Consider the following 24,119-nt stretch of genomic DNA (forward strand, 5'->3'; position numbering starts at 1 on the left):
AGACATTTTGTCTTGAATCTGCAGAAAATATTTATTGGTAAAAATCAGAGACCATAGAAGTGAATTTTGTATAAAAGATCAGATGTGATTTTGTTAAGATTTACCTTCCTGCTTTGTTTATGTCTTAAATATCATATGGAGTTAATGGCAGTAAGTCATAACATGCTTTTCTGCTGTTGGTTACCTTAGGTAATTTAGTTATATTTTCTACAGAATGCAAATTTGTGATGTATTTTGAGAGTTTTCATCATTATAAGAATAGAAGAAGCTGAAGTCTGTCACTTAACGTATGTTTTCACAAAATACAGCTTTTACTTGACAGCATTTAAGTAAAGTACAGTAATTATGTCATTAAGTGATGAGATAATATTTCTGTGTTTTCATTAATAATGCAAATAAGCATTTTTTTCTTAAGGCAAATGTTCAAATAATTCTTAAGAACAAAAAATTGTTTTGTTGATTGAACTAAATGTGCATTCAAACAGTGATTATATTTGTACAATAATAGTAGCTGGGAACTTTTAATTCTCTTTTTGTAATGTAACATCTCTATGGTATATGCTCCCACCCCATGCATAGAGTTTGCACAGAAATTAATTGTTCCTTCCATTAGACTTCTGGAGTATCCAGAAGTTAACTTTGAGCATCCTCCTTTCACTTTTTAACTCTGTCACAAAAGCTTGTTTCACATCCAGTTTAAATCCTCTTCTAATACTCTTGATGAATTCTAGGTACTAGTTTGTCCTCTCATTTTAAACTTCTATCCTGAGATTTTTCCTCTGATCTGCTGGGGTTTTTTCCCCCCTTGAAACAAGAACGTATTTAATGACCTGGTATAAATGTGACTTTTCCTATTTGTCTTAATGTTTTGGGGTTTTATAAAATTTTCTGATGGACTTCCTTCATAAATAAATAAAATGCCTTTATGAGGAGAAAAAAACATTGCATCTAAATACCTTATCTTTCTGATAACTGAGCCCTGAGCCAGAAACTCACAACATCTTCCAAGTATTTACTTCCTCAATTCAGCATGTTGTTTTGTCAAGGAAATCACTCACAGGGCAAGTTCTGTTACTCCAGTAGTACCTACATTGCCTCCATGGGAAGCCAGGCTTGAAGGCTTGGTGAGGCACAACTGCAAGGTACAAGAGTGTGAGATCTCCTTGTGCAGCTTTTTGCTAAGTTGTGAAAGCTGAAGCAGGCCCAAAGAAGTGTTTTTGCTGGGGGAAATAGTGCCTTTGCATGTTTGATAGATGCTCATAGCCAGGGTTATACTGAGATGCCATTGTTGCACATTTTAGGCTGCCACAGTTAATGCAAAGTTACCTTATCACCAAAACAAATTTATTCTGGAATTATTAGCTGTGATTCTGGAGCACAGGATTTTAAAATCTTTCATCTCTCTATTTACTTTTGCACTTATACAATGAATTTGAGGCCTTTCATTATCTTTTGGGAGTTCACTACCATCCTTGTCTATGAAGGTAGCATGTGTTTTAGCTGGAAGGAAAAAAGAGATTTGAGCTCTCATCACTGATTTTCCTTTTGTTTCTGCTTTTCATAAAGACAAGGTAGCCCATGTAATATTTAAGTCCTTTTCCAAGGTGGCATCCAACATTCAGCTATTTTGGGAAAGTCAGTATGCCTTGCTTTTCTCCTTAAACCTCCAGCCTTCCTTTACAGACACTTATTTTGTATCCTGCCTGCATTTCACCTTCTGTATGTTAGGGAAGAGCCCTAAAGAGCAATCCCTGAAGATCTTGTATCTGGTGGTGAAGAGTTCAGGCAGGTTAACAGATACCTCAGGCTCTCACAGTAGATGAGAGGAATATTGCAAAGTCATGAATAGGGTTCATCTGCTGCTTTTTTAATGGCTCCTTCAGTTAAACCTCACACAACTGCACTCTGCATCATACCTTTATATTTTTTATAAGTGAAGTGGACATTTGAAACCACTTACATGTTTGCTAAGTGCTTAGCAAAAAGCTGCATTTACACAGCTCTCCTTCAGTCTTGGTTTATTTAGAGACACAATGTGCCTGTCTTCAGATTTTCCATACTCATAGATTATTTGCAGCGACTGCAGGAGTCCCTCTGAGGAAGAGAGATTATTTACTTGCCCCTAACAGATTTTGCTTTGAGATATGGTGTCTGCAGGTTTAGCCCTTCCACTTAGCTGTGTTCCTTGGTTAGGTCTAATCAGTGGACTGTGAGGAGGTCTGGGCCGCTCCTGTTACAACATCAAGTACTGGCTGAAATCCTTCAGACCTGAAGGATGTTTCTTTGGATACTGCTGACATAAAACACATCATAGTTCAGTGCTTGCTACACCACCATGTGATTACATGTTGGCGACTCCTCAGAAGTGCTCTATAGGTAATTAACTGGTCTTTGCCTTCTCCTGAGAATATTTCTTCTCTAATATTTTTTTTAATGGCAAGCCAGATGCCAAAGAAATTTTTTTATTGTTATTGTTTTCAGGGTTCAGTTTTTCCTTAAAGGGAGAAATACTAACATTTAAACCTATTAGGCTGAAAAATGGGGTATGTTCTAGAAGAAAAATACAAGAAAGTGAGAACTGTAAAATGCAATGAATATTTTCAAATGTTTTTTTCCTGATAAGGCAAAACCCTAAAAAAACCTTTTCAGAGATGCTTAGTTACTTTCAGATAAGAAAACCCAACCTGCTGAAATTCCTGGAACTTCAACACTGGCACTGAAACAGAAGGAAAGGAGGTGTTGTGAATTATAAAGACTTGCAATAGATCACAGAGGATGAAATGTTTTTCATTAATGGACTCAAAGGTTAAATCAATAAATAATTTCTGAAGTTAATCCATGTTTTTCTACCTACTTCAAACATGTCTGAAATTCCCACCCACATGGAATAAGCATTTTCAGAATGCTGTTACATAGGTAGTAGTTTTGTATCAGTTGCTCAATATTGTCTCCAAAATAAATGAGTTTAAATTGTTTGAGATACAGCCTGTTTCATCCTTAATGATCCTAATTTGCCATTTTCTTCAGACTTTCTTTTATACCATGCCTTCTGTTTTTCTCAGGGTTGAAAAGCCAGTGTCTGTGTTAGGCCCAACACCTTATACCCAGACATTGGATTTCAGCTTGGGAATTTAGTTTTTGCAGCGGCCTTGTGGATCTTGCTGTCTAAGAATTCTTCATACTTTTTGCTGGTATTGCAGAGCCAAAAGGGCACTGTTGTGCCTGGCAGGCATTTAACAGGTTTTCCAGGTTTGTTAACTCATGTCCAAATGCTGTTGTGGAATATTGTGTGATTTGATAAAATTGGTTTCAGTGATACAATCTGAATGCACACAGTGCTGTTTCCACTTTGTATTCTACTCCCTTTGTATCATACTTTGGGTATTTTATGAAATTATTCATTACATTTAAGTAGGCTTTAGCAGAAAGGGTTCATGGTAACTATTACATTCAAACTTGTGTTCAGCTTGCAAAACTGAGTAGTTTTAACCACCTTATTTTATTATTTAATTGGAGACATTTTTTCAGCTGTCTCTGTATTGATTTGATTTAATGCTGCAATTTTAGCCTGCTCCAGAAATTTGTTGGCTTTTGGAGAGGTCTTTTGCCCTGAAAATTGTAATATGATTCTCTCATTAGAATGTTGAGAACCTCAGGAAAACCATAGGTTTTTTTTTTTTTCATTTCTGTCAGTCTTTCTATCAAGATCTCTCCCTTTGTTTCTATACTAGTCTCTTTAGTGACAAAAGTTTTCAGCTTTTTTCCTTTCTCAGAATGATTAGATTTAATATTCCCATCTGAGGACATCGCTGATGTCCTTTCATAATGATGTTTTTGAAGGTTTTCTGTTCTCTCCCATCTCCTTCTTAAGTATTGGTTTTTTAACTTTTACCAGCTCTTTGGGGACTGATGCTAGTTCCTGAGCAGTTGCCTTGCTCCATCCTGATTCTTATTTAGTTTTCAATGATAAGTGTCCTTCCTAATTTACTAATTGTGGGATCTTCACAGACTCTGTTTGGGTTCTTCATGTGCCAGGACTTTCTGTTTTACCATGTCAAGACAGAAGAAAACCTGTTTCCCTTAATCTTTAGATATTATTCCTGTGCTTTGAGTCACATTGCTAAACCCAATTGGTACTGATCCTGTCTCTTATCTAATTACATATATTCATATGTGAGAAAGAAGTTACTCATCTCAGTTAAATCTGTATTCATCTTCTACTGCTATTAAATTCACTGAAACCTTATTCCCTAAATACAATTTTTATACATTGCCTATCCAATGTTAATGGTTCAGTGATGCCAAAGAGCTTTATTTGCCATAATTGGTACGCTGTCATATCTTCGAATTCTTCATAAAACATACTTTTAATTTTTTCTTTGATGATTCTTCAGTGATAACAGCATATTTTAGTTTTGTGCTAATTCTCTTTTAACTTTCTGTCAATGGCAGGTCCAATCAGGTAACTGCTCACAACATCAAGTTGTCTTAATTATTTCTATACAGTATGAGTTTATTTAACTTTGAAAGCTTCATTTTCTCTCTCTTTTATTTCTTTGCAATATAGAAACACATTTTTATGGTGTTTGCTCCTCAGCATAACAGAGGCCATCTGACACATGCAAGCCCAAAATATTTCAGGTGACCACCTTCCAGCCTTTTGTTTGACTAGTTGGGGTTTCATTATCTTTTCTAAAGTTCTGGATTTTATTTGGACTTCATTAATGGCTTTGCTATTATTACTTTCTAATACCTCTTCTCATATTGACATGCAGTATTCCTTTTATGTTTGTCTGAATTTTTTTTAAAATTTCCCACTTAGTAACCCTATCCTCAGGCAGCAAAGTTACTGCTTGAATTGCTTAAGATTCTGGCTGTGTACAGCCTGTCAGAGTCCTCAAAAGAAAAAGAGACCTGAACTTCTACACATTTAGCCATCCTTTATTTTATTTTAAGCTTTTGACCATGACAATATGCACTAATAACAAAATGGTAAGCTATCCTAATTGTCAGTATTAAGGTATCTGCAACTTGATGACACACTGAAAGTTAAATAGTTCACTGAACTTAACAGAGAGAAATGGATAAGAGCTTCCCTGAGGCAACAGTGTCTATTGATTTTGTATTGTTTTAACTTTGTCATTGGCAAGCTAACAGTCGACATTTAAAATACCATCTTTTCTTTTCCTGGTTTTGCTTCTGATGTTCCCTATGTGTAACTTGGTGTGCATGTATGAATCTGAATGTCCTTCAAAACTTTTGAAGGAATGCATGCATTAATTACTTCAGTTGACCTCAATATTCTAAACTGATTCTTTCTGTTACAAAGAGATGTTCTTAAATTACTGGCAATTCTAGACAAAGGAAGCTGCTACCAAAATATTACAAACATGAAGTGTGTAAGAATCTGGCTGGTTGAGGCCATTCTTCTGAGAGGTTAACTAGGACATTTTAGAGCTGATTTCCTGGTGATTTGGCTTTTTCTGCCCAGTGTCCTCAAGCTACATAGCAGACTAAGTCCATTTCTCTACTTGGAAGAGAAGCCACAATATTTTGCTTTAAATTTTGTCTTATTAACTGATACATAAAATAATATTTTATGTTTATGGACCAATCCTGTGTAATCTCTTGTTTTCTGAACTCACCTGCTGTTTGGGTATACCTGAGAACAAAACAGATACTTCTCACAGCCATTCTGCAACCTTCCAGTTAGCCCAGTGTTTGTTGCTGCTCTTTCTCATAAAGATGGATATTATTTCTGGTGTGATTTCTTTAAATTCAGATTGTTATCAGAGAATGTCATGAATGGGATGAGACAGTGATCTGCAGATGGTGTTTGTTGTTTACTATCACTCCAGTGATGCCCATTAACCTTAACAGTCATGCCCAGTTCTTTTTGAATATTGTTTCAATTATATTTTTACATGAATGAATGAATAATTCTTTATACATGCCCTTTGAAATATTTACTTCATTGTTTCTTTAAATTTATTCTTGCAAGGTAAATTCTCAGTTTCCCAGTGATCCAAGTTATATTGCATTATGCTGATTGAAGTATGATTATATTGAAATATAATTAACTTTATCTTATCATGCTTTAATTAGTAAAGCACACTGGATTTCTTTGAAGTTAAGCTCATGGGTTTTGGCTTAATAAGGAAATAGCATTGCTTGTGAGTCTTGACGTGTTACCTCTGAAAATATAATTCTGAATCTGTATAGGTGTTGTGTTCTGAGTACATCCCAATCCTTGTTTCACACTTTGGTCTGAAGTGTTAAGACCATATGGTCTTACCAGTGGATTATGAAATAAAAATGAAAAATTTTGAAGTTACACAATAGCAGCTTTCAATCTTTGTGTAGTAGGGAGGATGTTACTGGAATTTTGAGCCAAATATGACACTCTGAGAAATCTTTTATTATTATTCAAATTTGCTTATCAGAGCTGCTGATAGGAGTAGTAGTTCCTTGTGCAACCTCTTTCCAGTATATACATTACTTTCTAAGGGAAAAAAAATGTTTTATAGAGGTTACATTAACAGGTTTTGACCTACCAGATACTTGATACTTGAGAGATACTGACTCTGAAAAATTCACATTTAAGAATGTATAGAAATGTACATCAAAATCTGTCTGGTGTAAAGCTGCAGCATTGTTTAGTTAGTGGGCATGAACTGTGAGCTAATATTAGGAACACTGCTTATGTCTGCTAAAGCCTTGCCCCAGACAACCTGCTGGCTGCTCTGTTAAAACTGTGACTTTCAGGTTTAATTATAACAACACTTTCTGTAAGTATTGTGTTGATAAGGATGTAGCTAATAAGCTGCTGTATTTTGGGTGATCAGTTGGTGTGGTAAAAGTTGTGTTTCCTTAGGTACTTTGAAAATAGAATCGAGGTTATATTAAATTTAATGCACATCTTGCCTGTGTTTTTAACTGCTGTTATCTTCAGTGGTGATCCTTTCCATGTTGAGGTTTGCAACTGGAAAACATTTTGTGTGATGATTTCTCACAAAATGGTAAGACAGAAACCAGTCAATTTGTTTGTATAGGTTGTAATGGGAAAGAATTGTGTCTCTTTTAAATCTATCAGCTCTTTGGGGGGAACTCTTTCAAACTGTGCATGCTTTTTTCAAATTCCTCTTTGTTTTAATGTATGTCTTGCCATTCTCTACTTTTTCTCTGTGCTGCAAAAGTTATTAATATAAACGATCTTGAACCAATACCTTGGAATAAAACATCTATCCCATTGGCAATTTTATTTCCTCAGTTTCTTTTCTTGATCAGTTCTTGGTTTTGCTTCAGATAAAAATCTTACATCCCCTGTAAAAGTGTTGCAACTTGTCATACTACTGCTCCTCCTTTGACAACATCTTCAGTTTCCCTTTACCACCACATTGCTGACTTTGTCCTGTCATTGAAATGTGCTTGGCCTTCTTTTTGTTTTTACTTCCAGCTTATTTATTTTCTAAAACTTCTCTCTTGTCCCTTACCTTGTATAAGATCCATTACTTTTTGCTATCTGCTTACTCGGAAACAAATTAACCCAAATCTGAAAGAAAAATATTAAAAGTAGATAATTTATCTAAATTCTAGAACTATTTTAAGGGATTTTTAGCTTGTTGCGCCTGCATTGTTACATCGTGTCAATGCCTCTCTCAAAAGGGATAGGTTACAATGAGCAATGTTACTATAAAGACAATCACAGCTTATCAGAGGTATGGCAGATCTTCACACATAGGAAATTAAGGACTCTTCAGTCTGGAAAATGCTAATTGAGAGGGACTAGAAGAGAGGTCAATAAAATAATGAAGAGCACTGAGAAGGTGAACAGAGTTGTTACTGGTCTCTCCCAGCATAAGAATTAGGTGGCATCAAATGGAATTAGCAAATGGAAGGCTCACTGGAGATTTTTTCCTTTCAAGTGGTCTTGGTATGGAGAGGTTTAGATTCAAGGAGAGACTTGTTGACAAGTTAATAGAGAAGAAATCCATCAGGCACTGCTGGTTACAGAAATATTTTTCTCACAAAACCCAGTTGGAAGGGTGAAGGGATTCTGGGGGGTCTCAACACCTGAAATGCTTCCCTCAGCCACTTCTGATGCCTATTGCTAGGTTTAGATTGCTGGCTTAGATGGACCTCTGGACCAGTAAGTCTTATTTTCAAGATCTCTGAAACATTGCAGGACTGTAGAATATAGATTGGCAAAAAGACATATTCAGAAATACTTCTTTTTCTTTTTTTAATTAGCATTTGTTAATGGAGCCCTGCGTGCAATTTTAAAATTTGGTTTCATTATGCCAAAAAAGCATGCTAATTATTTTGTTTTATATGCCTGATTTCTGTGTCAGAGTGAAGAGCTAAATGACTGTCACTGAAACAGACGTGAATGAGCCTTCAGAGCCCAAGACGTTTAGTATTGGTGATAAGCATTGTGTCAGACTGAGAAAAAGTATATCATATTCTCTGCTACTCATGGCTGAGATCCTATTATTTCTGACCATGCCTGACAACTCTAATGTTAAAACGTGAAGGGTCATAGAAAATTAGTGTAATTTCAATGGCTGCTTTAGTGCAGCGAACATTAAGTCAGTTCCCAAGAACAGTTCCCTGGTGCAACCCTTAATAAATTCAAACTTTATTTTTAGGGATGACCTTTAGTAATGCAAGCCTTGATCCATTGAGATGCTGTTCACTTTTGATGCATCTCCAAATCCCTTTTTTATGCATTTTAAATCAACACATGCTTATTCTGAATTTATGTGTGTGGATAGACTGAGAGATGTAATTTAAACACATCTGTTCAAATATGCATTTCAGATCAACTTGGTGCCGGTTCTCATAATACGGATGAGTTTTTGACGGGTATTATATCCCTAAAGTACACAGCAGATGGTATTTATTAGAGATTGAATGGAAATGAAGTTTAAGGATGTTGAGCTTTTTGTCTTAAGTCGCTCATTTTTTAATCATAAAACAATAATGATCTGAAGTTATAAATCTGTAACAAAGTTCTATAAAATGTTTCTTGTTTATGGGGAGACTAAAACACCTTTATAGTTGAATTAAGTTGGTCCAAGCCTTAACTGTTTGGTTTGGGGCTTTTTTGGGAGGTTGTTTTTTTTATTATTTTTTGTTTGTTTTTTTAAGGAAAATTGATAATGGGAAGTATTATAATGCTTCTCCTAAACCATTTGGGCTGCATCTAGTAGGAACTCTGGCAACCTTCATTATAATTGTTTGAAGACAGTAAAACCATGTGTACTCTTTCATCCTCAGGCAGTGAGCCATGCTAATTATGAGATATACTTTTTATCTAGGTCACTATTCCCTGGTAGCAACAACAGCCCAGTCCCTACTCACACAAAGTCCTCCACACCTATACCTTCTCAAGCTGAGTTCTAGAAATCAGGTTTGCTTGCTGCCTCCAGGTATCATTCAGCCCAGTTTCTGAAAGAGCTCTTCTGGGGGCAGGAGGTGGGTTGGGAAAGAACAATCATTAAAAAATACCTGTTCTCACTCTCAGTTAAACTCTGAGAGCTGTTGGATTGTGCTTCTTGATCACAGATACAACTCTACAGCCTGTTTAAGGTGAGTTACATCAAAACCACAAATGACTCCCAGTTCAAATCCAACATATTAAGCTGCACTTGCAAATCTGTTGGACACTGCTGCACATCCCAAAGCTCAGGTGTAATGTGTTCTCTATGGAATCACCATCAGGAGCAGCCTCAAGTGCTCTGTAAGATGTTAAATGCAAAAAGCAGGCAGGATACATCCCCTGATTCTGTAGCTGCAAGGCTGGACTTACTATGTAGTTTCTGCTGCCTTTGAAATTTGAAGTGTTTCTCTACGAACCACCTCCAAAGCAACTGGTAGGATTTAATGGCTTTACCAACTATTTTCCCAGGTGTACATACCTTCCTTCAGGGAAATTTGCAAGAATACTCTGAAAAAATAGGCTGAGGTTTTCTCTGTGGTCCTGTCTGGCTTTCATTTGTCTGTTTTATTATTTTTTTAATCAAACAAAACATATAAACAATATGGCATTAAAATTAAAATTTCTTCTTCTGGTTTGTTATGTCTTAGGCATCAGTTTCAGAGAGATATGATCCAAGCTGAAAATAAGTTTTAAAAACAGTATTAAAATTATGCTTTTTACACACATAAACAAAATAGACTTACTTAAACATCTGATTTTATTCATTGTCTCAATAGCTGAGTAAAAGTAATGAACCCATTAAATACTTTTACATGCAGTAGCAACATAGTTACCTTTTTTGCTTTAAATCATCCAAACTGAGGTGAAGGAGAAGTGATTTCTGAGACAACCTGGGGTTGTCTTGCAAAGTAATAGAGAGCATTTTGAAATAAGATAATTTATTATATCCTATATAATTCCGGTATAAATTTTCTTAAATATTAATGTTCTTGATCTTCATAGTTGCATTTTAATAAGGTGTCTTCCCAAAGTATAGTTTATATCTGACCATAAGGCTCAGTATGTTATCATTTAAGAGACTTTACACAGAATGTTATGACATGCCTGTTGTCATTTAACCAAGGTACTTTCCAGTTTTACTCCATATGTAAATCAGTTTAGTAATTGATATGAGGATTCAAAAGAACTTGTTTTTCTGACACAGAGGTTCTGAACTCACACATCCTGGACTACTTTTAAGCACATATGGAAAAGATTACTAAGAAAAACATTTTCAGTGGATATCCATTTATTAGATGCCTGTCCACCCATTGTGTAATTTAGAGTAAATCATAAATGGGAAAGGATGGAGAAATTCAGGAATTATGTTCAGGTTTAATCCCCCAATTCCAGACATTTAATTTAGGAGTATATTGTCCTGTGCTGCATTCATAGTCCGTACAGAGAGAGGGAGAGAGAGAGAAGTGTGGAGGATTTCAGCACAGAAACAGGCTAAATTATTTTCTTAAAGTGTGGGGATTTTCCATGGCTTAATCCTCAGGTTAATCTCCATATAGCCAAGAGGGAAGTGGGGTGAAATTTCCTGTTGTTCCTAGGTAGTGCTTCCAGCTGAGCAGTGTGTTTCTCTTGTGCTAGCTCCAGTTGATGTGACTCCTCAGTTAGCGATTTAAGTTGAAGTCAGAAATCCCACAAGACTAGGCCTCATGGAGAAAAGAGGAAAAAGGGGTGAAAAGGGCTTCTGGAAGACTGTGTGTGGTCACTGGGAAGATGCAAACACATCCTTCAGCTCCAACACAAAATGGCACATTGAGATGACTGGTAGGCTCTGTAAATACACTTGAAAGACAAACGCAGATATCTTCAAATTATTTAATCCATTAACACAATTTCATGCTCTCTGAATGGGCTTATATTGCAGAAGCATTCTAATATATAAAATAATATATGATGCTGAAATAACGTTTCAGAGTAGGCTGGTTTTATTTTCATTAAAATTCAGGTTTTTTCCCTAACATTTTTATTTATTAATCAAGAAGTTGTTCTGTCATCACTTTTTTTTTTTTCTTTAATTACTATAGATTACAGACGGAGTTCTCATACCTTTCTGTAAAACTATATAGTGTTTTCTTTTTATACTTACTGCTATTTATTCTAATCCAGTATTTTGTTAGACTGTAAGGGATGGAGGTAGCTGGTCTTGCTTAAGAGCAAGTTGGTGGCTTTAAGTAATTTCTGATTTAAGTGTTAATTGCTGAAACGGAAGTGGGAAGAATATGTGATCATGCAAAAGAATTTCAAGTGGTCATGTGACTAGCTGAAGGTGATAATTTTAGTTCCTTTACATAATTTCTTCCCTGAATGTGGATTTGGTTTGCAATGGTTACTGCTCAAGGAAATGTTTTCTGTAGCTAAAACCACATGAAATAGTCCATGTAACAAGTTAATCGTAGACATTTTCACAATTTTGCTGCTGCTTTTCTTAGAAATATTGCTCTGTGAAAATGGGGCTGGGGTGGGGTGGGGGTGGTCTTAGTGTTTTATTTTTGGCAGCTTTTATCCTTTTATCTTCTTTCTAAGTCATTTGTCCATGACTTTACTTATAGGCATCCATCATTTCCTTGTCTCTGACCCCAGAAGCTGACTTGTTTCCTCTTTAGGTAGAGGATAAGATGTTGCTTTTCTTCTGTATTCTTTCAAACACATCTTGTTCTTCCTTTCTGTGAGGTTTGGATACCTGTGCTGTCAGCACTTGTTCATGGGTGTGTTGGCCCTTACAGCATCACACTAAAACAGATGTGTCTTCACTGTAAGATGAAGTTGCTGCTTCTTTTTGGGTGGTCAGAATTGCCCAGGATGATAGGGTTTGCATTGCTGGTCTAGTTCAGAATAGTAAAACATCAGTCTGCTTGAGTAGATGGAAGGAATTTATATATGTAGTGGTACATAGGGGAGAAAATAAGTATTAGAGATGTTTTATCTTATACATGGCATTAATTATTCCTCTGATTCATCTTGTTCTGAAATTCCATTTTTACAATAAAACATCCCAATTGAGAGTCAACATGCTGTGAAGCTTCTCTCCTACACCCTAAAAAACGTTTGTGGAAACTGAATAGTTAGGCTAACTGTAAATGAGTTCATGTAATAAATGTTACAGGGAATGTTCAACAGGTTTTTTTTTTTGTTTCCTTCAGAATAGATAAGCGGCATTTGGTGTAAAATAATAATAATAAACAAGAACTTATTTTTATGTGATTTTGATCATATTTCATAGAGCAATTCTTAAACTTCATCTGAATCGAAGTAATGAAATTTTGTGCTACTTTCTTTCAAGCTGTCAGAAAAAAGGTCACTTTAATTTTCAAGTGTGTATGTGTTTTATATTTTTCCATAATTATATCTTTCCCCCTCTTTTTTTCATTAATAAATTATGTTTCACATGTGGAACTAATTGTACATATTTTTGTTCATCACTGCTTTGAAAAGTCTTTAAGAGCTTGATTTTTGTCTTTTTGGACGTTGAGTGAAATCTCATGCTTTTCTCTCCTTTCTAAACTGCTTGTTAAACAATATAATCAGCAGTGATATAAAAATGCACTATGCAATGTCATATTTTAGGCAGTTACACTGGATTGAACTGTAATTAATTGCTGTTGCTGAATACACCATGGTCCTTATTCTCTTTTTGTACCCAGGCTTTTCTTTGTGTGTAATAATTCCATCCAGGAAGAAATCTAATTACTAAGATAATTAACACCTTATCAGCAAATGGAGTTCAGACATTTGTAGAGTTTATGAATTTTTAAAATATGTAATTTCCTTTTAACTGAATGACAACTGGTGTTATGGAGAAAAAGAGCATATTTTATTGTATCTAGCTTGATTGGACCTTATAATTCATGTTGCCATAGAAACAACCAGGCCTTTATAAAGGATGGTATTACTACTACCATTGGTAATAAATGCTTTGACTGTTGCCAATAGTGTCATTAAAATGGATAAAATAACTTCATTATAATGGTTTTGTCAAATGTAATGAATGTTCTGTTCGTGTTCTGAGAAATGGCAGCTGATGTTAGGTGGCATTGGTTTATAAAGTAATGTACTCTTTCTTCCATGAGCTTACTACTCCTGCACAAGATATTTGTGGTATGAAAAAATCATGTTGCAGGATGTGGTGCTGCTCTCTTCAGTCAGTCCTTGAAGATAAGGAGTTTTATTGTTACTTGATATCAAGCAGAAATTCATATCTTGATGTTTGTCAATCTTAAGAAAGCAGTGGTAACTGAGGGTGCTGAGCCCTCACCTCTGGGATTTCTGCCCTTCTGCACAAAATCCAGATTGTGCTTCCCACTTAGGGTTGTTGGATCAAATCCTTGAAAATGTTCAGTTTTATACTGGATTTGATTTGTCATTCAAATGCCATCTTTTAACCTCAGCTCAGATGATGGAGTCTGATTAAAAAGGGAAATGATAGGATTTGGTTTCTTTGGAGATTTTTCATAAGGAAAATAAGAAAGAAAATTCTAATAATATATGACAAATTCCCATGCTGCTATCTGTATGTCCAGATACATGCTAAAAGGAGGGCTAGCTAGACATTAATATAAGCTCATTCCCAATACTTGAAGGAAAAAAAAAGTTTCAGGGAAAAAAAATCACAAACTACATTTACTACCATGTACAATTTGACTGAAGGCTGCTGTGGTGGATATAAGCTATGGTCTAATATTGCACCTAATAAAACTAATAAGAACAGTATTCTCTCCCTTTTCTGGGGTCTTTTGCCAACAGGTTTTTCTTTTCCAGTATAACTCATTGTTTCAGGAAGATTTTCTTTCAAGAATTTTTTCTTTCAGTTATTCAAAATCAAGTTTCTTCACTTACTATAACCACAGCACTATGTTTTTTTCTGTGGTGATGTAGTGTCTAATAAGAAATTAGAGTTTTCTTTGGCTATTTGAATGCTTTATTAATGTAATTTGGATTACATGCACTAACATTCACAGTTCTGCATTGTCTTAACTGGATGAGGGGAAGAGAAGCCTTCCATCCATATCTTTAGGTTAGAGACAGTCTTGGAGACCCCTTCTTAACCTCAAGTGTGAACTTTGCTTGTGACAGTTGCCTTTATGCTATTCACCCCTTAAATAATCTCTCTCAGCTGTTCCCTTGCCTGTGGCCTACAAAAGAGCTGTAGTATTATTTAGATTGGAAGGGACTTCTGGAAGACATCTCATCTACTCCCCATACTTGAAACAGGGCCAGTTCCAAGTTAGATACCACCAATATTTGTGTAGAGTTCTTACTTTTCTCCAGTATTTTCTGCAGTTTATCCTTGTTACTGGCAGTGTGGGGTGAACTCTGTATTGTGGAAACAGTCTCATCTGTGTCAGGAGGGAGCACTGAGCACTGTGTGTTTCTGTCTCTCTCCAGAGGATGCCTATCATTATTCCCACTGTACACAAAGCTCAGTCTGGGCGCAGGCCCTGAGAGCTGCTCCAGTATCTACTGGGGAAAGTGTTCATGGCATGTTCCCACCATATCCAAGACAGTGACAGTGGCACAATTTCAACTCAAGTTCTCTAACTTCACCCTATTCTGTGCATCCTTCTGTGTCTGTGGGCTGTCTCTGTCAGCTGTGCTGCCTTAACCTGGTGTGCGTGAGGGATCTGCATATTCAGTCCAAGGGGAACAGCTAGGAAATGTTAACCTTGCTTAAATAAAAGGAGAACTCATTCCTGTGTGTTTGTGAACTTTAGGTATTTTGTTTTCCTTTTAAAGCAAGGCATAGAATGATGTTTTAGAATACTGAGTTAAAAATTAACTTGTGACTAAAGATGTATTTTTTGCTCCTAAGTCAATTTTGTTCAAATTTGCTAGGGGATATGACATGCCAGTCCCTTCTTTCAGGTACCCTGTTCTACTTCAATAGCAGCCTTATAAATCATTAAATAATTGACATTTTCTAGTGACTGAGTCTCAGAAGGTTTACATTTTATGGATTAAGCAATCAGAATTCAAGAAATAACAAGGTGTGCTGATTACCTATAATTTTGATTGAAGGAAGAGTTGATTCAGGTGTTTTCACTCTTCTGTCACAATCCTAATCCAGTATTTGCTGCAGTATCTTCTATTACTTGTGCTCTCGGCTGAGCACCAGGTGCATTTCTCATTACCAAGCAATGCTGTTAGAATCTTTTTTCCCCAAGATCCTTGTAGATCTCAATTTCTGTAGATAAAGTTGAAAGTTATATGTCTATGTACACTAGCTTTTAAGGGAGCAAGACTTCTACATGTCCTCAGTTAAATGTTTCTTTCTACTTCCTTTACAGAGTGCCTGGAATAACAATTGCTACAGACATCATTTGTGGTTTTCCAGGAGAGACAGATGAAGATTTTCAAGAAACTATGAAACTTGTAGAACTGTATAGGTTTCCAAGCTTGTTTATTAATCAATTCTACCCACGTCCAGGAACCCCAGCTGCAAAAATGCCTCAAGTTCCAGCTGCAGTGGTAAGATACATTTTCAGATGGTTTTAATACATAAAGCATGTACACAAAAATGTACATTTTCTGCAAAACTGTACCACATTCAAATGAAGGATTTTTTCAGTCCAGAAAGGAAAATGATGCTAGGATGGACCACTGAATATATATAACATATATATTTGAACAGTCATATATAAATGACTGTTCAGATTGTGAGGAAGGGTAATACAGTGGTTATACTGAAGATCTTGTTGGCTTTCTATCAAGTTAGGGGTGAATGAATATGAATAGTAGTAGCTGATTATTTATGCATAATATTTTTTTCCATTTTAAGATTTATATGATTCCAGCATTCTCAAGCTTATTGTGAATAATTATACAATGTATTAATAACAGTGATAGTCTCTGATTTATTTGTCAAATATTAAATTCACAGGCCACTTCTTCTTGAGATTCTCCTTATGCACTGCTCATTTGCTTCCTTCAGCCTGCAGGTTAAAGGCCATTAATAAAATTGCATCTGATCTTCCTCCCTTCCCTTTCCCCTTCCCTTCTTCAGTGCTTTCTAACTTCCAACATTCACATCTTAAATTCCAAACTTTTTTAATAAAGAAGGTATGTGGCTATTGATTGTATTTTGCTAGATATAAATAGCTATTTATAAGCAATAATAATAGCAATCATTTCAGAAGGCATGGTTTGATTTATTTTTAAAAAATTGAATTTGTTATTTTTGTAATCTGAATCTCAAAACAGGAAAGTATACAAGATTGATGCCTGTAGTAATTCAACTCATTGCTGTATCATTTTTATGGGTATAAATAACATTTATATTTACTTTCAGTGTAGGAGAAAGTCAGCCAGCAGTGTAAATCAATTTAAATGAAAAACCTATTTGTTTCAATTTATTTATCCTGCTACACCAACACAAAGGCAAAACAATATATTGGAACTTGTATTCCTTTGCTTATGTGTCTGAAAGCTATACAAAGTATGTCTGTTTACTCTCCATATATACCATGAATTCCATAGGATGTGTCAGCTGCTGGAGACATAAAATCAGATTATTTCTGGCTTCTTCAGTTTGCTGTTTAGTGTAGTGCAGTTTGAGCAGTTTATTCATTTATTACAGACTATCTCATAATGGGAAATTGTAAGTTTTCAAATATAAATACCTGCTGTTGAAGTAGTCTCCTTAGTGTAACCAACTCACAGGGTTGCATTATTTCTCTTAGTCTTGAATGCTTTTTAGATATTTTCATACATGAAAAAAAGTTCAGAAATGCATATTTTGGAAGGTAAGAAGTTTAAAAAATTAAAACATTGGTTTGTGTTTCAGGTTTGTATTCCTATGCACAAGTTCTTAAGTATGATATTTTCACGGGAGGTGCAGAGAGCTACCCACTTCTGTTTAGCTGGGTGCCTATGGGAAGACAATCTGCAAAGAGATAAATTATTAAAAGAACATTAGCTGTTCTGTAGTTAGAAGTATTACTTGGAAAATGGTAATTGTCTATTTAACCCAGTCTTGCATTCTTTCTTCTTATTTGTAGCACTAGTTCTTATTGCTTTCAGTGAACCAGAAGCTTCAAAGAAGATGGGGCCTCTAATCCAGGGCTGATGAAAATCTGTAATTAATAGATTTTTGTTTCTTTTTTTTCTTTTTTTTTTCCCTGTAGTCCTGCAGAAATCCTGTGTTATGAGATCCTTTGTTCTTTTATCTCTTAGTAGAAATGGAGAGCAACTAGTCAAATAGAGCAGGAAGAGCTTGTGCTAATCTCCTATGTTTTATATTCACATTACTTCTAGACAGCAGCTGATGGTCTTTTTTGCATTACCAGAAATGGACAGGCATTTTATTTGTTACTCCTTGCTTAGAGTAACTTATGTTTTTCTGCTAGGAAAGGGAAGTAGCACACAACCATCAACATTATGCACTCTGATCCTTTCATCTTTTAATGAAATATTATCCATGTTAATGAATGCATTTTATTGTATTTGCATTGGGTAGGAAATAGCATATGCACTGCTGTACAGCTGATCTATGCAAGTGCCTCAGTGTGCATTGGATCACCAGTCTGAGCTTGAGAACTTGGTGTTTCCATGGGATGTTCATAACAGTATCCTCTGCAGTAGATTTGTTGATCGCATTTGTTTATGGGAAAATAATTTTCTCTGTACTGTTTAAAAACAGATGTTGAATCAGTGACCAAGTTTGACAACTCTTATTCTTCTTTTCTTCTTTGTTATTTTTTTCTGAAGGTTGAATATATTTGCTGTGTTATTTCAGGTTTTTATATACTTCTGCAATGGACAAATCCATTGCTACATGCAGACTGTTTCATTTTAGTGAGTTCCTCTTCAGCAACTCTGATTCAAAATGGCTTTGGTGATTCTGCCCAAGTATCACAGCTGCAATAATAACATATTTGTCATGTCAGTTTCTTTTCAGATTAGCTTTTTTTTGAAGACTTTACAACTTCTAGACACAATCTGTAGAGTAGGAAGCATACTAATATTTAGTACTGTTATATTTTTAGTGGATGGTTTTGATGATGATCTTAAGTATAATTGCCTTTTGGGAGAAAATCCTCATTTCAGATTATCTGAATAGAAAAAACAATCAGTAGGTCAACATGGAATCATCCCTTCACATAGATAATTTATCACTGAAAGCCTTACAGGCACTGATATTTTGCTAAAAGGTTAGATGACACTAATCCAGGTGGAAAGTTCTGCCACCATAAATTCAGAAAAGACAGCTAAGGCTGCAGGCCTTTCTTATTTCTCCTAGAGAAAAAATGTCCATGGAGAATCAGACATCTGTCTGAATGGTCTCATCATTTCATAACCATCAATTAGATTATGCTTGCCATAAATACTCTTTCCAGTTTAGAGAAAAGTTAAAACAAACCTAGGCATGATTTTTTTTTTTTTTTAATAAGCAGTTACAGTAATGCTGAGTCATGTGCATGGAAAATGAGCCAAGATGTCCCAAACTTAAATGCTACCCATTTTTTTTTTCTTTCCTTTGTCCCCATTTTATCCACCTTCTGCTAAATGCACTGTTTCAGAGATGAGTCTGGATGCTCCTTATGTCCAGCAGGTTGAAAATTCTCACGCTGAAATGATGAAGTGCTACTTTGTGTATTGTTACTGCTGCTATTATTGTAATTATGTATCTGAATTTCTCCATTTTCTTGCTGTGTTTGCTTGTAAAAGTGTTAGTGTTGATAACTGCCTAACTCAAATTACATATTCTAGTTAAACTAATAATAAGCAATATAAGAGAGCATGACTCAGATGTGTCTGGTAGGAAATTCATATTTAGCTGCATTGCAAAGGATCTGAATAATTCTAAGTGTGAAAGTTGCTTTTTTTCCTCTAAAATTAAGAGCATGTAATACCTTACATTTTTAGTAACTTCTTTGGTCTTTATTTTTCCAAGGCAGTTATTACTCATGTGGGGACTTGCAAGATTCTTTTCTCTGTCCTCATGATTTGGTCCATCCCAATTTCTGAAACATTAGAGGAGATTATCATCTCAGCATCAACTTGACTTCTGTCACTTGGAAATTACATGAGGAAATAGCCATTTTCAAAATAAGGATCTTAGCAAGGTACAATTAGGTTAATCTCTACTGAGAATAGGAGATGGCTGCTGTTTTCAAAGGAGTAATGTGACTGCAGCTTCATGATTACACAGCTATCAACTGCAGTGTGGATTCTAATTTTTCTGTATGTATTTTCAATAGTGTAAGAAATTTGGCTTCAATTATATATTCACTTTCTCTTTCATTCTCTCTTTCTTTATATCACCAGATAATTACATTGCTTTGAGCTAGAAAACTTAGTCAACTATTGAACGTTTCCTTTAATTCCTCTGAAGTGTCTTATTAATTTTTTTGCTCTGTATTAGTTGTATTAAGCACTATGCTTACTATGCTGAGGTGAATAACTAATTTGCAAACTTCGTAACTGTCCTGGTTTTGGCTGGAATAGAGTTAATTTTCTTCCTAGTAGCTGGTATGGTGCTGTGTTTTGGATTTAATATGAGAGTCATGTTGATACCGCTACATGATGTTTCTAGATGTTGTTAAGTAGTGTTTATAGCAAGTCAAGGACTTCTCAGCTTCTCATGCCCTGCCAGCAAGAAGGCTGGAGGAGCACAAGAAGCTGGAAGGCTGCACAGCTGGGACAGTTGTCCCAAGCTGGCCAAAGGGGTATTCCATACCATATGGCATCATACTGAGTATACAGATCTGGCCAGAGGCAGATGCTGCAGCTGCTCAGTCACCCTGACAAGTTAGAAAACTAACACACTCACCATTATTAGGAGAAATAAATATCAGTGATCAGACCTCGTATCCCACTCCATTTAATCAAACCATCACTTAGATCTGTTCCCATATCTCCCAATTACAGGAGCAGTACATAATGCACTAAGAGATTTTTTCCATAAGGATAGCATAATACAATATACAGCTCAGTGTTGTCTGCCAGACAAGTTGTATTTGATCATCTCTGTGGGACCAGAATTTTTGTGGCCTTTATTCTATAATGGCTACTTGTTTCTCTTAGACCACTTTACTTTTACTTCCCTCTAGGAGGTCTCCAAGAAGATTCATGACACCCTTTCATAACTGAGTGGCTGCATATTCACCATATCTCTCTTTGATGTGAATTCTGCAAATTACTAGATATAGGCATTCTTGAGTGGCAATAGATGCAGTGTAATGTTTAATTCCTCCTTTGCTGGATGGATGGGTATAGGTTTTTCTTCTGTGGAAACTCATGTGCTCTTATCTATTCAAAAAACATGATTATCCAAATGTTGCCAAATTATCTCAGCCTCGCTGAAAAATAACCACTCCTGCATCAGGCAATATTAACTGTCCTCTGCTTCAGCATTTTTAAACTTGAGGTAGCTGGACAGCAAATGAAATAGCATTGCTTGTGCAAGGGACACCTTTAGCCATGTTCAGAGCTCTAAAGGAAAGGAGCACAAGTGGACCTTGTAGGTGTCCCATCAAAAAGGCTGGTGAACTACCTGCTGAGCAGACAGTGAGGAATGATGACAACTGAGGACCACTCTTGCCTTTGAGGATAAGTTTCAGCCTTTAGTGAGGAGTGATGCGGTACAAGGTGCTCGGGGAGGCCAGAGTCAGAGCTAAAGCAAGGAAAGAATTCATCTGCTGCCTGATACAGATTTAGAAATAACTTGATAAGGTTTCATGTACTCTGTGATACATGACAGAACCAATGGCACTGTTAAGCACTTGAAAGTTGAAAGAGTGGAGCTTTGGATAGACTTGATTATTTAATGTGATTTAAATGCCCAGAAAGGAAGGTACCATCTCATTTCTAACTCACAGACATAGCAGAATCAGTAATACTTCTTGTGTCAGAGTAATGGTGGCCAACCCAAAGATCATGCAATGGGATTATGTAGGGATATTCTTCTAAAATTAAAGAGGAATACTGTGGAGATCATAAGGTGGGAGGAAAGGAAAGTAAGTAGAAAAAGAAACAATGCCACTTATGCAGCAGTACTGTTACTTCAGTCTATCATCACTCTGAGCTCCCCTGTTAAGTGCCATGACTAAATGACATAACAAATCCCAGGAATTGGATGCAGTTGTGATAACTGCTCCTGGTGTATCAAAGGTTCTTGGCCCCTGACACATCTCCTCTTCCAAGCACATGCCATAATGTGTGGTGTAACATGCAGGATGTTTTTTGTGTGTAAGAGAAGCCAAGACTGACTAATGTCTGAGTTTGACTGCTGAACCTCTGTACTACAGTTTGTTTTTCAGCAGTACACTTCTATTTGCTGTTTGCTATTCTGATAGAATAAAAACCTGAGTGAATATTTTCATGACAACTTTGGGACCAGGGAGTTAAAATTGTGAAGGCTAGAGGGGAATATAGACCATGAAGAAAAAAACCAAAATATAATTATTCATATTTTTCACTGAATTGTTGTAGTATTCCAAGCTAATTCCACTTTCCAGCAAGTTGCTTTGTAGTAGTTTTATTTACATCCATGTTCCCTTATGATTTTTATGAGAAAAACATGTGAGGTACTGCAGAAAGCCCTGCAAACCATTGATAGCTATGAATTCTCTCATCTACAAACCCGGTAATTCTTTGATGGGTTTTATTTTGATTGGTGTGTTTGTTGGTTAGTGCCATATCAATGCTGGTTCCTTCTGTTACCTTCTAGATGCTTAGAAATAATTTTGGATTATTTCCTCCCTGATTTTTTTTCAGTAACTCTATAAACTGGTTTACCTATCAAAGCCTGGTCCCTCCTTTCCTCTGTTTTAAAGGTGGTCAAAACATTTGACTGCTTTTATGCTGTATCTTTAAATCTACCCCCATGTTCACCATTCAGCACGTGGCCCTTCAGGTTTTTGCAATGAATTCAAAGGAGCATAATTATCTGTGAATAAGGGCTTTGTGGTTAGACAAAACTACTAAACAGAATTTTACAAGTGTTTATAGACCATTTTATTTCAGAGCTAGAATCAGCTCATATTCAAACCATCTTAAGTTATTTGACCAGGCGCTGAAATAAAAATCTGTTTTTGTTGTGGTGGGAGACAGTTGAGCTGGTAGGTTTTAAAATAGGTTGAACCCTTTTTGAGAGCTATAAATGATCTGCCTATGGAGCTGCAGAAAATTCAGTTCATAGCTGAATCTGGAGAATGAGTTAAATTGCACGGTAACAGCTGGACAGTGCAGAGTCAGATGCCCGTCAGAGAAAGGACGAAAGCCTAGAGCTGGGACTCTTAAATCTTAGACTAGTGTAGAATAGAAATCTTGTGCTTTCAAGGAGCACAACTGTGTTGCTTGAGAAAACAAGTGAAAATTCAAAGCTAGATTGGAAATACACTTAGGAAACCAGCTTAGTTGGTGTTCTACTTTTTAGGGTTTTTTTCCAGCAGAAACTGGTTGGAATGAAAAGTACCATCTGTTTCCTCAGAAACTTTATAGAAATCCAAGTTGAAAATTAGAGCATCTTAAAGTAAAGCACAACTATGGGTTCATTCTGGGCCATGTTATTAAGAAACATAATAAAAAAAAAAATAGAGAATATACATACAGAGGAAGAAGTAGAATTCTTCCTAAACTTCATTGTCAGGCCAAAAGTAGTTACAGAATTTGCAAGAATAATGAAAGTGCTGTCAACATCATGTAACTTTGTGAGCTGATGTTTGCAGCCATGTGCAGAACATATGTTGTATAAAAAAATAGTTTTGGAAAGTGCAGTCGTCCAAGATTTGTAGTGACTATGAGCATTCAGTACCCATTCTCCTTCCCCTGTGAGTCTGTCTGAAAACCCTGATGGAATTGTGAGATTTTTTAGTTGCGAGGAAGCTGAAACAGTATCAGGAGTTTTGAACAACACATGTTCCTGTGCTGAATAAAAGGAAAGGAAGATACTCTCAGAGATAAAGTAGAATAACCTTTGATTTTAAGAGAGAAAACTGTTTTATCTCCAATCTACTCTTTATTCTTCTGTCCTATTCATTGGCTCATAATGAAGTGGAATAACCATAGAAGAAGTCTTAACTGTGCCTTTTTGTAATTTTTGCTTGAATTACATTTAGGTAACTTATGTAAAACTGAAACAAAATGCTATTTTTCAATTTTGAATTTTAATTCACTTTATAATCCAGACTGCTCAGAACTAAAAACAGTGCCAGCAGCTGCAATTAGTAATAACTTATTCCCTGAAACTGGATATAGTCATCAGAACAGAAAATTTTCAAAATTCCAGACTTCTTCAAATGAGAATGTGGTTTAGGTTAATTTTTTTTGTGACTTAACACAGACAGCAAATTAATTTGTATCATGGAGGCAACTGAGCTTGTCCATCATTGGCAGATAATGTAACATTTATGATGGCTCATACAACATGCTTTGGAATGAGAGAACACTGAAATATCCTGAGGTGGGTTCTTGGTGACCCTTTCTTGAACTTCATCTGTCTTTGATAATCCAAGTGCAGTCCCTCAAAGCCGCCACAATCGATCAGGTCAGTGAGTGCTCTGGAACTTGTATCTTCCACTGTTTTCATTGCTGCACCTGCACCTCTGGTCATTGGGCTAAAACTCTTAGAACCTGGAATTCCTGAAAACCTGGGAGTAGAGTGGAAGACTGAATACTAGATGAAGAT

The 24,119-nt window shown here is 35.9% G+C and overlaps 1 protein-coding gene across 10 annotated transcripts in view; it reads left to right on the top strand.

Moving 5' to 3' along the window:
• Nucleotides 1–24,119, top strand: part of CDKAL1 (CDKAL1 threonylcarbamoyladenosine tRNA methylthiotransferase) — a 375,203-nt gene that overhangs the window by 254,188 nt on the left and 96,896 nt on the right. For all 10 annotated transcript variants that reach the window (XM_085573579.1, XM_085573575.1, XM_085573576.1 and 7 more), the window contains one exon: nt 15,778–15,958. In XM_085573579.1, the coding sequence (XP_085429705.1) occupies nt 15,778–15,958 (181 nt within the window). The remainder of the gene's footprint in view (nt 1–15,777; nt 15,959–24,119) is intronic.

Source organism: Lonchura striata, chromosome 2 (genome assembly GCF_050655825.1).
Source record: "Lonchura striata isolate lonStrDom1 chromosome 2, ASM5065582v1, whole genome shotgun sequence".
Lineage (NCBI taxonomy): Eukaryota > Metazoa > Chordata > Aves > Passeriformes > Estrildidae > Lonchura > Lonchura striata.